Source organism: Vicia villosa, linkage group LG2 (assembly GCF_029867415.1).
Source record: "Vicia villosa cultivar HV-30 ecotype Madison, WI linkage group LG2, Vvil1.0, whole genome shotgun sequence".
Lineage (NCBI taxonomy): Eukaryota > Viridiplantae > Streptophyta > Magnoliopsida > Fabales > Fabaceae > Vicia > Vicia villosa.
The window spans coordinates 190,145,171-190,159,988 of record NC_081181.1 but is presented as its reverse complement, the minus strand read 5'-3'; the positions used below and the strand labels follow the sequence as shown (position 1 = coordinate 190,159,988).

The window sequence follows — 14,818 nt, the reverse complement described above, 5'->3', positions numbered from 1 at the left end:
AACAGCATGATAATTTTTAATGTGAGTTTCATGATATTTCCTAGGTTGTATCACATGCTTTTTGGTGTGTGTTATGTGAAAACTTTGAGCATGTGAAGTGTGCCTAATATCATGGGAGTGGCCATACTTGAACTGATCATACAATGGCTTGTATGTGAATTTCATTTCATCAACAGGTTCAAGTTTGTATGGGGTTTCACCCTCAAAACCAATGCCGACTCTTTTATTTCCAGACACAGCATATATCATAGAAGCTAGCTGACTCCTGCCAATACTTCTAGATAAGAACTTCCTGAAACTTAAATCATATTCTTTCAGAATATGGTTTAGACTAGGAGTGGATTTTTCTGAATCAGAAGGAGATCCAACATTATTGGATAATTTTAAAAGTTTTTCTTTTAATTCAGAATTCTCCAACTCAAGCTTTTTTGTTTCAAATTCAAATAGCTTTTTCAGCTTTTTGTATTTGAGACTAATCTGAGACTTGAATTCCAGAAGTTCTGTTAGACCGGAAACTAACTCATCTCTAGTAAGTTCAGAGAATACCTCTTCAGAATCTGATTCTGATGTAGATTATGATCCGTCATCTTCTGTCGCCATCAGTGCACAGTTAGCCTGCTCATCTTCAGAGTCTGAATCATCTTCTGACTCATCCCAGGTTGCCATAAGACCTTTCTTCTTATGAAACTTCTTCTTGGGATTTTCCTTCTGAAGTTTTGGACATTCATTCTTGAAGTGTCCAGGCTCATTGCATTCATAGCACATGACCTTCTTCTTGTCAAATCTTCTGTCATCAGAAGATTCTCCACGTTCAAATTTCTTTGAACTTCTGACGCCTCTGAACTTCCTTTGCTTGTTCTTCCAGAGTTGATTTAGCCTTCTGGAGATCAAGGACAGTTCATCTTCTTCTTCAGATTCTGATTCTTCAGGATCTTCTTCTCTAGCCTGAAAAGCGTTAGTGCATTTCATGATATTGGATTTTAATGCAATAGACTTACCTTTCTTTTGAGGCTCATTTGCGTCCAGCTCTATTTCATGACTCCTCAGGGCACTGATCAGCTCTTCCAAAGAGACTTCATTTAGATTCTTCGCAATCTTAAATGCAGTTACCATAGGACCCCATCTTCTGGGTAAGCTTCTGATGATCTTCTTTACGTGATCAGCCTTGGTGTATCCCTTGTCAAGAACTCTCAATCCAGCAGTAAGAGTTTGAAATCTTAAAAACATCTTTTCAATGTCTTCATCATCCTCCATCTTGAAGGCTTCATACTTCTGGATTAAAGCGAGAGCTTTAGTCTCCTTGACTTGAGCATTTCCTTCATGAGTCATTTTCAAGGACTCATATATGTCATAGGCCGTTTCCCTGTTAGATATCTTCTCATACTCAACATGAGAGATAGCATTCAGCAAAACAGTTCTGCATTTATGATGATTCCTGAAAAGCTTCTTCTGATCATCACTCATTTCTTGCCTTGTCAGCTTTACGCCACTGGCATTTACTGGATGTTTGTAACCATCCATCAGAAGATCCCATAGATCACCATCTAGACCAAGAAAGTAACTTTCCAGTTTATCTTTCCAGTATTCAAAGTTTTCACCATCAAATACCGGCGGTCTAGTATAACCATTGTTACCGTTGTGTTGCTCAGCAGAGCCAGATGTAGGTGTGGACTTTGCAGTTTCATCAGCCATCTTTTACTGAAGCGTTTTTCTCTTCCTGAATCTTTTCTAAACACGGTTAAGTGCTTGCACCTTAGAACCGGCGCTCTGATGCCAATTGAAGGATAGAAAAACACTTAGAAAGGGGGGGTTTGAATAAGTGTAGCTTTAAAAACTTGATAGATAAAAATAAATTGCACAGTTATTTTTATCCTGGTTCGTTGTTAACTAAACTACTCCAGTCCACCCCCGCAGAGATGATTTACCTCAACTGAGGATTTAATCCACTAATCGCACGGATTACAATGGTTCTCCACTTAGTCAGCAACTAAGTCTTCCAGAGTCTTCTGATCACACACTGATCACTCCAGGAACAACTGCTTAGATACCCTCTAAGACTTTCTAGAGTATTCTGATCCACACGATCACTCTAGTTACAACCTGCTTAGATAACCTCTAAGACTTCCTAGAGTATTCTGATCCACACGATCACTCTAGTTCCTTACAACTTAATGTAATCAATTCTAAGAGTATTACAATTGCTTCTTAAAAGCTATAATCACAAACTGTGATATTTCTCTTAACGTTTAAGCTTAATCTCACTAATATATTACAACAGCAATGTAGTGAGCTTTGATGAAGATGAAGATTCTGAGCTTTGAGTAGAACAGAATTTCAGCAAGTTAATATGAGTTGTTTTGTTCAGAATCGTTAACCTTGCTTCTCATCAGAACTTCATATTTATAGGCGTTGGAGAAGATGACCGTTGAGTGCATTTAATGCTTTGCGTGTTCCGTACAGCATCGCATTTAATGTTATACGCTTTTGTCAACTACCTCGAGCCTTGTTCACGCTGTGTCTACTGACGTTGCCTTTAATAGCTTTTAACGTTCCTTTTGTTAGTCAGCGTAGCTTGCCACTTGTACTTCCTTCTGATCTGATGTTTGTGAATACAACGTTTGAATATCATCAGAGTCAAACAGCTTGGTGCAAAGCATCTTCTGATCTTCTGACCTTGAAGTGCTTCTGTGCGTGATACCATCAGAACTTCATTGCTTCTGATCTCATGTTCTTCTGATGCTTCCATAGACCCATGTTCTGATTCTGCTTCGACCATCTTCTGATGTCTTGCCAGACCATGTTCTGATGTTGCATGCTGAACCCTTTGAGACAAACCTTCTGAGCGCTGAATTATGCATACTCTTTATATATTTCCTGAAAAGGAAATTGCATTGGATTAGAGTACCATATTATCTTAAGCAAAATTCATATTATTGTTATCATCAAAACTAAGATAATTGATCAGAACAAATCTTGTTCTAACACTAAGACCTATAACACCTCCATCAAAAGCCTCAGACAACACACCCTCTAGTTGATCCTTTGTTCTAAACCTTCCAAGGATAGCAGGGGCAAGCTCTCTGCTTCGAACATATCTAAAGATCCCGACCTACGCATTCTTCTCACTATACCCTTCCTGAGAAAAATGTAGGAGAGCAACCTTCCATAAGGAAGACACGTCATTGCACCTTGACGAGAGGCAGCCATAGCAACAGCTTCGACAAGTTGCTTGAAGACCAGCAATGGAAAGTTAATTTTCCTTTCCCGAAGAGCACAGAGTATGAACTCCAGATCTTCCATCATGATGCTGTCTTGATCATGGTTTCATGGAAAAAAGTTGCCCACTAAAAGCTGGTGCCAAACCCTAATGATCTTAGCGCTAAAGGGATCATTGTCCATGAGGGCCCTCAAGACATCGGAGGTAGTCATATTAATGGTGTTATCATCAAACACTTCTCCAAAATTATCACACCTCAACATGTCAGAGATGGTTGAGGGAGTAATGGTAATATGAGCCCTTCGAATCTGAGACACAATAGTGGTTCTCCCTTCTGGATCTATGCGGAGGGACGCAAACATCCAGAAATCTGCAAGCATGTTAGGATAAACGGACCCCTCCAGGATTTCCTGGTAAAACTGGAGTTGTTGGTTGGCAAAGAGTGCGCCAATATTGATGTGGTTCTCATCAAACTCCTCCTCAGAGAGTTTGAATTCCTTTTTGATGCAGGACCTGATAGTAACGTAAGTCAAAGGTTGCGCCATTTTGAGGAAGAGAGTACAAGATGTTTTATCAAACTCTGTATTTGAAAGAGTATAAGGGGAAGAAAGGAATGATAAGAGTTTGGTGAGAGAATGAAGGAATGAGTAGAACGCTAAGCCTTATATAGAATACGTTGGCCATAAAGGAACGGTTCATCTTTTAAGTGTTGATTGGACTGCGTTTGGTATCCCCAAGAGAAGTTATGGCCTCCGCCGTTTCCCACCTTGGAAGTTAGAGTGTAATCATTTTGAAAACTGATACACGCACGTCTCAAATAGACGTTTTGAAAAAGTGATGTCATCATTTAATGATGGTTACGGCTGGGGAAGTGGAAACGTCAAGTCTAGGTTTGAGAGGCCGCGAAGAGTAATCATGTCACGTGGGGGCATTATTAAAGTCATTATGATAATAAAATAAATTTTGACAATTTTTAGGGAGTGTTAAAACGCTACTCGTGACAACTACAGAATTAGATGTATGGAAGATTGAAAGATAAAATTGCATATACATTCCTGAAGGAGTTTGATTACAAAATAAAAAAAAAACTAAGTACGAAACACAGTTGAAAGAGTACAAGGTTCAAAGTAACTAATTAAAGTCCTTAGGAAGATTATCTTTCATCTTCGAATACTGAGATGCCCATAAAGACATACGACGTTCGATTAATGCCTGTTGTCTTTTCAGTTCTTCGATTTCTGGCACCAGCTTCTGTGCCGTCTCGAAGTGTCGAATCCCTAACTGCGCCACTTCAGTCAATTCTTCCTGATTGGTTTGTTGGATTGCTTCCTGACGAGACTGGGCATTCTTGATCTTCTCTTCGAGGAGTTTAATTTCTTGTCGCAAGCTTCATACTCCTTCTGGTTCTTCGAACGTTCAAGCTTAAGGGCGTCAGCCTTTTCTGTTGCATCATTAGCAGTTTTCCATGAAGAACTATGAGAAGTCACCTTCGTTGTGAGTTGTTCGTCAACATTTCGTTTTCGAAGAATATTAGATTGAAGTTGATCAATCAGAGAACCCAGTAAAACAATCACTTGCGAAACTTCCTCTGAGACCAGAAGTAAATCTACTTTCTTCAAAAGATTGTTTAAGCTATAACATCTGGTGGAATCCTGGCTTAGAGCTTCAACGAGGTTGGTTTCAAAGAACTTTTCCTTTATTTGACGAAGGAGGTTAGGAATATCATCTTTGTCACCAGTTTCTGCCAGGACAGTAGAAGAAGTTTCAAGCCCAATGGGCGAAACGTTATCAACACTCATCATGGTCTTGAGGAAGCTTACGGGATCAATTTTCTTGAGTTGCTCCAGTTTTGAAGGAGTAAGCATTGCTGGGGCCTGCTTCGAAGTAGCCACAGGAGTAACTATAGTCCCGAAAGTCGAAGTTTCATGAGGACCAGGTGTAGGCAAATTGGAAGTTTCCTCCGCAGCATCTTGTTCAGATATAGTATTTTCGCTGCCAGTTGGTCGTCCGGCTGCATTATCACTATCTGAATATTGAGGATTTTCCCCCATATTTTCAACTTGACGAGTAGGTGGAGAATCATCATTTGAATGGCTTTCTTCAGCAGGCACAGTTGGAATGATGGTTGCAAGGGGCTGAGCGTCTTCGACAACCGGAGAAAGCACAAGAGATTTGTGTCGAGAAACACCTGTGTTGAACAGTTAGAATTGATCAAAATGGAAAGGTTGCAAGAAGTTCATCTGTCATTAGAAAAGGCATACGCTTACCTTGAAGATTGTCAAGGTCAATGTTGAGACTAAAGGTCTTGAGATCAGAAGTAGCTGTGCCCACATCATCCACATTTATAAGGTAAGATGTTGAACTTAATCATTAAAATTAAAATTTGTAAAGATGATTATGTTATGAAATCCAAATACCTTGGTTGGAACGTTGTCTGGGCTTGAGTTGTGGCTCTCTACAATGGGGACAGCACTAGCAGCTTTTAAGGGTGATTCATCAGAAGATACCTTGTCACTCTAGTTGAAGGGGTGGCAATTTTCTGTCTTTTCTTCAGTGATTGTCTAGTACGAGGAGGAGATTTATCTTCGTCATCAGAAGCAGCGGTCTGAGGAACTTTTCGCTTCGAAGGTGCTGGAGGTTTCGAGCTCTGAAAATGCATATTAAAACCAAGTGAGTAATATTCATAAAATTACACAAGTCAGAATATAAAGTATGTATGTACCGTGGGTTTCTTGCCAGTGGTAACGGAATCGCTCCCACTTGTCTTGGTGCTCCTTGAAGCTCCAGAACCCTTTTGTGTAGGGGCCTCCTTGATATTTTTCTTTCGAGTAACAGCTGTGAAAAAAATAGGAATCAGTACTTCAGTGAAGAAAGAAGAGTTAGTCGAAGGATTGTCTAAACCCCAACCTTCAGGTATTGGAGTCAAGACACGAACGTGCTCAAGACCTATATGGAGATGTCCTTTGAAAGTATCCAGGGTATGCTTAGTCGGGACCACTCGTTCAGCGTGTTTTTTAGTTTGTTCCTGAAGAATTTTAAGGGCATTCCCACACACAAACCAGTCTGGAAAAGGGGGGCTTAAAGCCACACCAAAATCAGCACTAGGTAATGGAGGAAATTTTGGAGGATTAAGTTCAAAAGCCACTTCATAATATAGTTCAGGTCGAACAGACGTGGGCAATTTCAACTTATCCAGTTTAGCAGAAAACTTTTCACGTAAAATGACCGCAGCTTCACGAACGGTCCGACTAAGATCATCAGGCCTGTAAATAGTTTCAAAGAATTTTTGAAAGGCTTGGATTTCTTTAATATGAGTCGAAGTACCTTTGTGGAAGTTCGCCTGCACATCAGCAAAAGCTTCAGTTAGTTCTTGAGTAAGGCTCTCAGCATCGAATATTTGCGTAGTATAGTAGTCTGTCCACCATTGATGAAAATCTATGGTAGAATAAAAAGCAGGTTCGAAAGAGACAGGAGAGAGAGTGGTGATTCCAATGTATTTGGAGATTTTTTGATTCGTATTCATCTTCAGCTAGATGCAGAGTGTGTAGACACATGTGATTCCTTTTTTCATACATACATTTTGGTTTCAGTTGAACTAATCCAAATTGTCTCGATACCAGATTTGGTTGGTAGCAAAGAAGACAACAGTGGCTCTTGGAAGGTCGAAGTCGGTGATATAACAGCTTTGGGGTAAGGAAAGCCTCCCAGATAGCCATGGATTCGGTTTGTTGATCTGGAGACATTGCCGGAAACCCTCGAGTAAACCATTCAGGACCCACTTTCCTTTATACGAATGGAGCCATCGAGGGGCTAAACTGATAGCGTTTAGCAAACATCATTATGTATGCTAAGAAGTTTTCACGAAGTTTGCCAGTTTCTTCTTTTGGAGTCAGGAAAGCCAATCTACTTCCTTCTACCGTTCGATTTTTGATGGCTGGATCTTCTTCATTTACAACACTTTGGTATGGGATATGAGCTTCGAAAGTAGTGTTGAGCCATAATTGCAACAACCAGAAGGGACCAGCAAAAAGAAGATATCCTGTTTTGCAGCTCTTAATAAGGTCTGTTGCCTCACCGAGATTCTCGTAGAGAAATCCTAGAATTAACTGGCTTAGGTTTAAGTTTTTCCCAGCATTTAGCTGGTTAGCCATGCAAAGATATCTCTTTGCTACTTGTATGGACCTAGAACAAAAGACGCATCTCGAAAGCCAGAGTGCTAGAAATGCAATATGTTCTTCATCTGAGACTTCTGTGTTCGTTTCGTTATGGTATTGTTGAATGAAAGCAGTGTAAGTGATTGTTGCTTCATTAAAGTGGATGGTGTCAGTATCCATGAAATTGGGATTGAAGGTTTCTCCAGTTGGTCGAAGCCCTGTGATAGCAGCTACGTCAAAAAGGGTAGGGGTGACCATTCCACATGGAAGGTGGAAAGTATTGTGAGAAGCATCCCAGAAATAAACTGACGCTACTAACATGGTTTGGTTATATTCTAAGCCTGTTTTGGATAACTGGATTAGGTCATAAATCCCTAGTTGTTTCCAGAAAGAAGCCTTTTGCTTTTCCACCTTCGCTAGCCAAGCGTAATACAATTCAGGATCTTTTGCTAAAGGGATTGACCTAAAGACTTTCACGAAATTGGTTACATAGTTTAACCTAATTTTCTCTAAGGCCGAAGAAGTTTCAGTCGAGGTTTCTTCTGCATTAACAGGATCAGCTAAGATTGGATGACCATCTTCATCTATCTTATTCTTGTTAACTAAAGGTCTAGTTTTATAATAAGCAGGAAAAATTTTACTCAAAGAGGGGTTATTTCCTCCTGGTACAGGATCCATGAAAGCATGAGTTTTTCCAGAAAGTTCAAAAGGAATGATTACCTGAGAAGCGTAGATAGCGCGCGCCTCTGCAGCATTTGGGTCTGGAATGTGTTCTTGATTCCTTATCTGTGTAGGATTTTGAAGTTTTGAATGGGTTGAAGAGCATTTGAAGAAGACGCCATGGGTAAATTTGATTTGAGTAATGGGTTAAACGAAACCAAAGAAGATTTTCTTTTCTGTGATGAACGTAGGAAGATAGAAGTGGAAGTTATGATAGGGTAGAAGTTCAAGTATTTAAAGGTTTAACGGAAACCCTTTCAAATCTTTTGGGTAAAAGTCAAAAGACACGCGGCAGGCGTTGATTTAATCCAATGGCGGTCGAATAGTTGTTAGCCTTACTCCTAGTATATAGGAGTAATGATCATGGAGTAATGACATAACGTGGGAATGTAAGTTCTGAGAAGACATCTTTGAAAATGACAAGACGTTTTGAAAGTGGAGTCATAAATGATTATGACGTTAGTCAGTTGTCTTGGAACTCTAAGAAGTGAGTAAAACGAAATCTCATCAAAACAAGAAACGCCTATTTCTCTTGTTTTCAAAACAGGCATTTATTGGGGGCAATTTGTTGGCTGGAGATTTCGTTTAGAAAGAATATTCTTTGAAGAGTTAGAATTCGAAGAAAGATGGTTACTGATGACCATTTATGAGATTTAAAATGGCTACTGATGGCCATGTTTCGAGAATGATTGTTTGAGTTGGAATGAAGATAGTTAGAGTCGGAGCTAAATTCGAAGTGAATTATCTTTAAGACTTAAAACGTTTTGCGAAATACAAAGGGTACTGAAGCTTAATGTGTTTTTGTGACATTCTTGGTTCTGATCACGTTGCCACGCGTCGAAAGAGGATTCAGGCGGGAGGATTTGAATTTCGAAGTAGTCTGTGTAACCGCACAAGGACAGATGGCATCCCGGGGATTCTTGTGAGCAACGTGGCATCAGATTAGCGTAGGACCGTTAGGGTCGAAATTAGTATAAATAAGGGTCTTAATGTTAGGATTCCGGGAATTCATTTTGTACAAATCACTCACAAATCACTCAAGTATCAAGTGTTTAGAGAACGAGTTCGCTGAGAAATGTACATATGACACCAACACCATTTTAAATACATTTGTATCTTTCTTTATTCAAGTATCTTTTTCAATTCCTTTATCTTTTCTGTTTAACTTTCATTTCGAAGCACTTTACGTTTCTGCATCTTACATTCTTGTACGTTATATTCCTGCACTTTACATTTCTGCATTTAATATTCTTGCACGTTATATTCCTGCACTTTACATTTCTGCATTTAATATTCTTGTACGCTATATTCCTGCACTTTACATTTCTGCATTTAATATTCTTGCACGTTATATTCCTGCACTTTACATTCCTGCAGCCTACACGCTTTTATTTATGTTTTCTTTGTCGAAAGTTATATTAACATGTATAACAAGTGTTGTTGTTAAGTGAACATTCATATGATCACATCACAAACAAGTTTTCTCGAAGTCAGGACAAACAAATATGAATCAAATCATATCGAAAGACAATTGTTTGACTATGTCCTAGGATCAATCTAGTCGATCCTGCGAGTAACCAAAGTATATTTTATAGTTTGGAGGACTAGCGGTTGTTTACCAGAAATCACCGTAAACACACGCATATCCTTCATAAGGTCCATATCGATCAGCACGCTGACAAAGTGTCCAAAAGGCCTATCCGAAAGAGGTTTGTTTGAAGAGGAGTCTAAGCATATGAGGGTGCTTAAGCTATTGGCGACGGTGAATATGATTTTGGGTCTCCAGTATTCCTGGGCAATACCGTGAATGCGAACTTTAATTCATACCTGAGCAGAGCTTTAATTCATATTCGACGAGACAAAGTCCTTAGTCCGGGGAAAGAGTTTGAGGGTTCCTGGGTTGAGATTCCAAGTTGGGGCGGAGCGCACTCTTCTAACATCTTCAATATTGTCAAAAGAGAATTCGAAAAAACCCTTTCCAAGGGAAGTGACTCCCAACTTTTGAATAGAGCACCACAAATCTTGAAGTTTGTTTTTTAATTGTTGCACGGTGAGGGGAGTGGAACCTTTGGGCCATAGTATTCTACCATGGAGGTTGTGTTTGCAGGAATCTAACCCCAAAAGATATTCATCTTCTGGAAACTATATATCGAAATTTGATCACCTTTGACACAAGGGGTGGGGAGTTGGCTGATAGGTATATTACATACGTTTCCAATGGCTTCCACGAATGATTTTTTGGTTTTAACGTAGTTTGCTTCAAGGTTCGAAAGGGAGATTTGGTTATTTTAGCGGCCACCGCTTCGGAAAAAAGATCCTGAAAATCCATGGACGTGGCGGAAGGAAAGATAGGTTACGAAAAATGGGGAAGAAAGGTTAGAGAGAGGGCGGACAATCTCTCTCTAGAGAAAACATTTTGTGAGTAAGTTAGTTTTGATAAATAAGTTAATTATATATATATATATATATATATATATATATATATATATATATATATATATATATATATATATATATATATATATATATATATATATATATATATATATATATATATATATAATATTGATTTACTTGCATAATCTCGTGTATACAATTTAAATTAATTATATTGTCAAGGATATTTTGCATTTATCTTTATATTTTTCAAGGAATTTTCTATTTTAAATAATCCATAATTTCTTATTGTATCACTTATTGAAATATCATATTAATTATTATGTCTTTTAAATTCATCTTAATATTTTCAATAATGCATAATTAATTATTGTAGTAGTTACTTTTTATTAAAGTTTTAAATTATGAGTTAAACATATTATTTTTAACATTCCTATTTTACTAAAAATATTCATTTTTAATATCTTAATTGAAATTATTATCTTACTAATTATTATTATATCAGAATACTTTTTAAAATAAATAAATAAATTTATTTTTCACCGTGCGGTCAAAATCTAGTGTAAATTAAAGTTAAAGCTTTCATAGCTCCCACTCTCAAATAAGGATCAACTTCTATGTAAACACATGAACATAAGATCCATTGTTGTTTGGCCAAAATATCATAATCACCATTTCTAAACAATTACTAGTGGGTATAAATTCAGACTGCAATAAGACCTATGCCACTTGCTTATGTAGCCAAAATAATATACAGCCAGCAAAAAACATTGTTAATTTATACTACTTGCCTTGGTAGCCTAATCATATGAGAATTCAACAATAGCAAAAGAGAAACCTTTCTTAAATGAGAAAAATTTTTCCTTAAATTCTTCCATCATCTTTGATTTGCCAAGTGCTTGATTAGCAAGGACGAAACTCATCCTCTCAAGCACCATACCTTTTTCCATAAAAAATTTAGCTAAAAACAACTCATGCTCGTAACCGTTAACTCTTTCAAATTTCACAACATGAAGTGTTGATGCCAAACAATCGGGCACACTAGTGGAATTCAGAAGCTCCTGATCAAATTTTGATATTCCCTGATGATTAACCATCAAAAGCATGAATTAGACTAAAAATCGCTAAGTGACTAAATAAATACACACAATCACAGACATAACTCTACAAGACATTATAGTTTGTATATGAAACTATTACCATATTATGAATATAGTGCAACCAGAAGAGCATTGATGTTTGCATTTATGATTGAAATCTAATTACCAACCTTGAAACTTAGAGTTTTAAGCAATGGTGACCTTTGAAGTAAGCCCAACAAAACTTCACACAAAGTTAAGCCAAGCTCCAAATGGATCAGCATTGAAAATTGAGGTAGAACAGCCACATTTGGTTGTGTGAGAACCTGGATGTCATAAAGAAACTTACTTGAGAATTGCAACATATGAAAATTATGGAATACAACTTAAATCTCCTTTCAAAACAAAATTATATGAAAACACATATCTAAAATTTAGACAAACAAGAGATTTTAAAAAATATAATCAACTTTAGAATCAAAACATTATATTCATGATTTCTACCATGAACTGATTAACACTATTCCCTTGACTTCATTAAGTATTTAAGGTTTGGCATCACATATGCATTCGGAGGTTGAACAACATGCTTACCTCAGACAGCTCAAAATTGATAAATTTGGCTTGATTAAATTGATTGAGAAGCACAAATTCACACAATCCTGCTTCTGATGTTCCATCCTCCCACTTACGCAAAATAAGATTACCACGGGCATTTTTAGCTATCAATGGATCTGATAGAATTAACGGTTGTGATATAGCATAACCGCGATAAGTAAATTCTTTTAGATGGCAATCAAAAAACTTGATTTCACAACTACGCTCATCATCATCAGATAACGGAAGACGGTCTTGCACTATACAAATGCTTTCGAGAAGAGGTGCTTTTACATAGACACCCTCTGCACATAACCAATCACAGTTTATTGTCTCAAACTTTTTAAGGAGTGGTAAACTGAGGTTGAGATAGCCATATGAGGAGCCTTCGATAAACGCAATTCCATTCAACTTAATGAATTTTAGGCAGCCAAAAGAAACATCCATGGTTGGAACTTCAATATCACAAGAAAGCATCTTGAGATCCAATTCTTCTAAGAAGATGGAGTTGAAAAGAGATTGAAATGCAAGAGTCGAGAAAGTCCATCCACTTTTCGAATGGATACGGAGATTTTTAATTTTCTGATGCATCAAGATGCAAGAGATCCATGTATTTAGAAGAGATATATCAATCTTGTTAGTCATGACAAGAGAGAAACTTTCCACTCTTGAACCTTTGGTAAGAAGAAGTGTCCTATTGACGAAGTTTTTAAAATGTTGAATTCCACCTGTTTTCCTTTTGGGAATATAGAATAGGCAATCATCTAAGTCCAGATTGGTGATGGACACCCAACGGTATATCCATCTCCTAGATAACACACTTGTACGCACTGCATCTTTGGTAGGGAGAAGAGATAGGATGTGACTTATAAGCAATTCCGGTAGTTTGTTGGTTAAATCTTCAACTTCATTTGCCTTATGCTTCTTAAGAGGTTTTTCCTTTGGTACAGCAGAACCAAACTCCATGTTTATAGGAGTTTCGTATATTAACTAATTAATTTTCTGCATAACCAAACATTATCAAATATCATTATCAATGCATAGCAACCGAATGATAAATTAAGACTCACAGAACATTTTTGTTAAAGCACATATTGGAAACAGATGTATTTCTAAATAGAAATTGTGTTGGAATGAAATGTGGGTAGATAAAAACATAGTAGCTATAGAGATATTTAAGATAAACAAATACTCCACAAAAGTGTTAACAACACTATAAAGACTCTAATAAATATGGTTGGACCTAACTCATCTCTACAAAAGGTGAAGATTGCCCCCACCTATAAGCACATGTATAGTTCATATTGTCCAATTAACAGAAAGCATACAAAACACAAAGTGAAGTATCATTAAAATTAATAAACAGTAAAGTCAAAATACAATAATGTTCTGGGCCGGTCGTCTGGGCCCAGTAAAACTCAAAGCCAAGCATCAAAGGAGAGAGCATAGCATAGCAAAGGCACTCAAAGGAACGTCCTAGTTGGATATGCGTGACTCCGTCTAGAACTTCAACAAATACCGTTAGTCACCAAAAACACATCTCCCAATTATCATAAATAAAATAATGAATATCTAAGATTCCAATAAAAAATGAAAATAATATCACGTCACTGTAGCCATAAAGCCAAACAATCCCTAAAATGAAAAAGTATGTTATAACCAAGTTGAATATGAGAAACAATGTTTTGTGTTTTCTATGAACTTCAACAGTGAAAAGAAAATGAAGCAATGAGCAACATTGTATTCTTCAATGGTGTTGAAAGTGAAAAGTTAGATATAGAAAGAAATAGAAGGAAGAAATGTTGGTGTAGTAGCAGAGAAGAAAAGGCTCACCGGAAGTTAGGGGTTTGAGGCTTTTAGGTTTTGGGTTTCATCTCTTGCTTCTGTGTGGTTGAGTTAGTACTGCTAAACCTGTTTCTTGTACTCCTTTTGAGACGAGAATAATGTTAAAATATTGAAGCTTTGGACTTTGGAGTGGAATGCCAAGAGTCTGCATTCTTTAACCGGTTTAGCAACACCGCTACATAAATTCTACTGCACCAATTTAAAAAATCCATACTTAACCGGTTTATATTTTTAAGTTAAAACTGTATCACAAACTCATCCAGTCTATATTTTTAAATTAAAATTGAACCGGTTTACCATTTGTTAAAACCGGTAGTGTATTGGTTTATTTTTATTTTTATTGTTTCTCTTTGTTACTCTATTTGCATTAAAGTGTTGTGTTGTGAATAGGGCTCTTATTAGAAATATAAACCCGAAAATCATCCGAGAACTGATTCATTGGAACTGAACTAATGGGCTGTCCGAAATGTTATTCGGTCTGGAAATGAATAATTTTTTATCCGATACCAAAATTAGATACTATATTGAATATTTATTGGATACTTTTTCGAATATTCGAAGTAATGGTCCGATTTCGGTCCCAAAAAATGGTCCATTACTATTTCGGTCCGGTCCAGATTTACCAACTCGTACTCGTCCTGAAGTTGATGGAAAAAATCCGCTTTGATCGAGTTTGTTTTTTCTCGATTATGAAATATAAGGACAAATCGGATAATGGGGACACTAGTATCTACACCGAACCCGCCTCCGAATTTGCCTCGTTTATTTCATTATGTACATTATTATTTATTTTTGATAATTTAGAATAT

At 37.2% G+C, this 14,818-nt stretch overlaps 1 protein-coding gene across 1 annotated transcript; it reads right to left on the bottom strand.

Moving 5' to 3' along the window:
* Nucleotides 1–11,146: 11,146 nt before the first annotated feature.
* Nucleotides 11,147–14,131, bottom strand: LOC131647723 (F-box/LRR-repeat protein At4g14103-like). The gene is made up of 4 exons (XM_058917581.1): nucleotides 13,998–14,131; nucleotides 12,162–13,166; nucleotides 11,759–11,893; nucleotides 11,147–11,570 (listed from the first exon to the last, which is right to left on the bottom strand). Exons 2-4 carry the CDS (start codon nucleotides 13,128–13,130, stop codon nucleotides 11,289–11,291), a joined length of 1,386 nt encoding a protein of 461 aa, XP_058773564.1. The 5' UTR covers nucleotides 13,131–13,166; nucleotides 13,998–14,131; the 3' UTR covers nucleotides 11,147–11,288.
* Between the last annotated feature and the right edge of the window lie 687 nt (nucleotides 14,132–14,818).

Excerpts from the sequence above, each read along its gene's own strand:
- LOC131647723 (XM_058917581.1), bottom strand. The coding sequence starts at position 13,130 with ATGGAGTTTGGTTCTGCTGTACCAAAGGAAAAACCTCTTAAGAAGCAT. Across the intron at positions 11,894-12,161 it reads TCAATTTTGAGCTGTCTGAG|GTTCTCACACAACCAAATGT; the intron begins GTAAGCATGTTG and ends TATGACATCCAG. Across the intron at positions 11,571-11,758 it reads TTAAAACTCTAAGTTTCAAG|GGAATATCAAAATTTGATCA; the intron begins GTTGGTAATTAG and ends GTTAATCATCAG.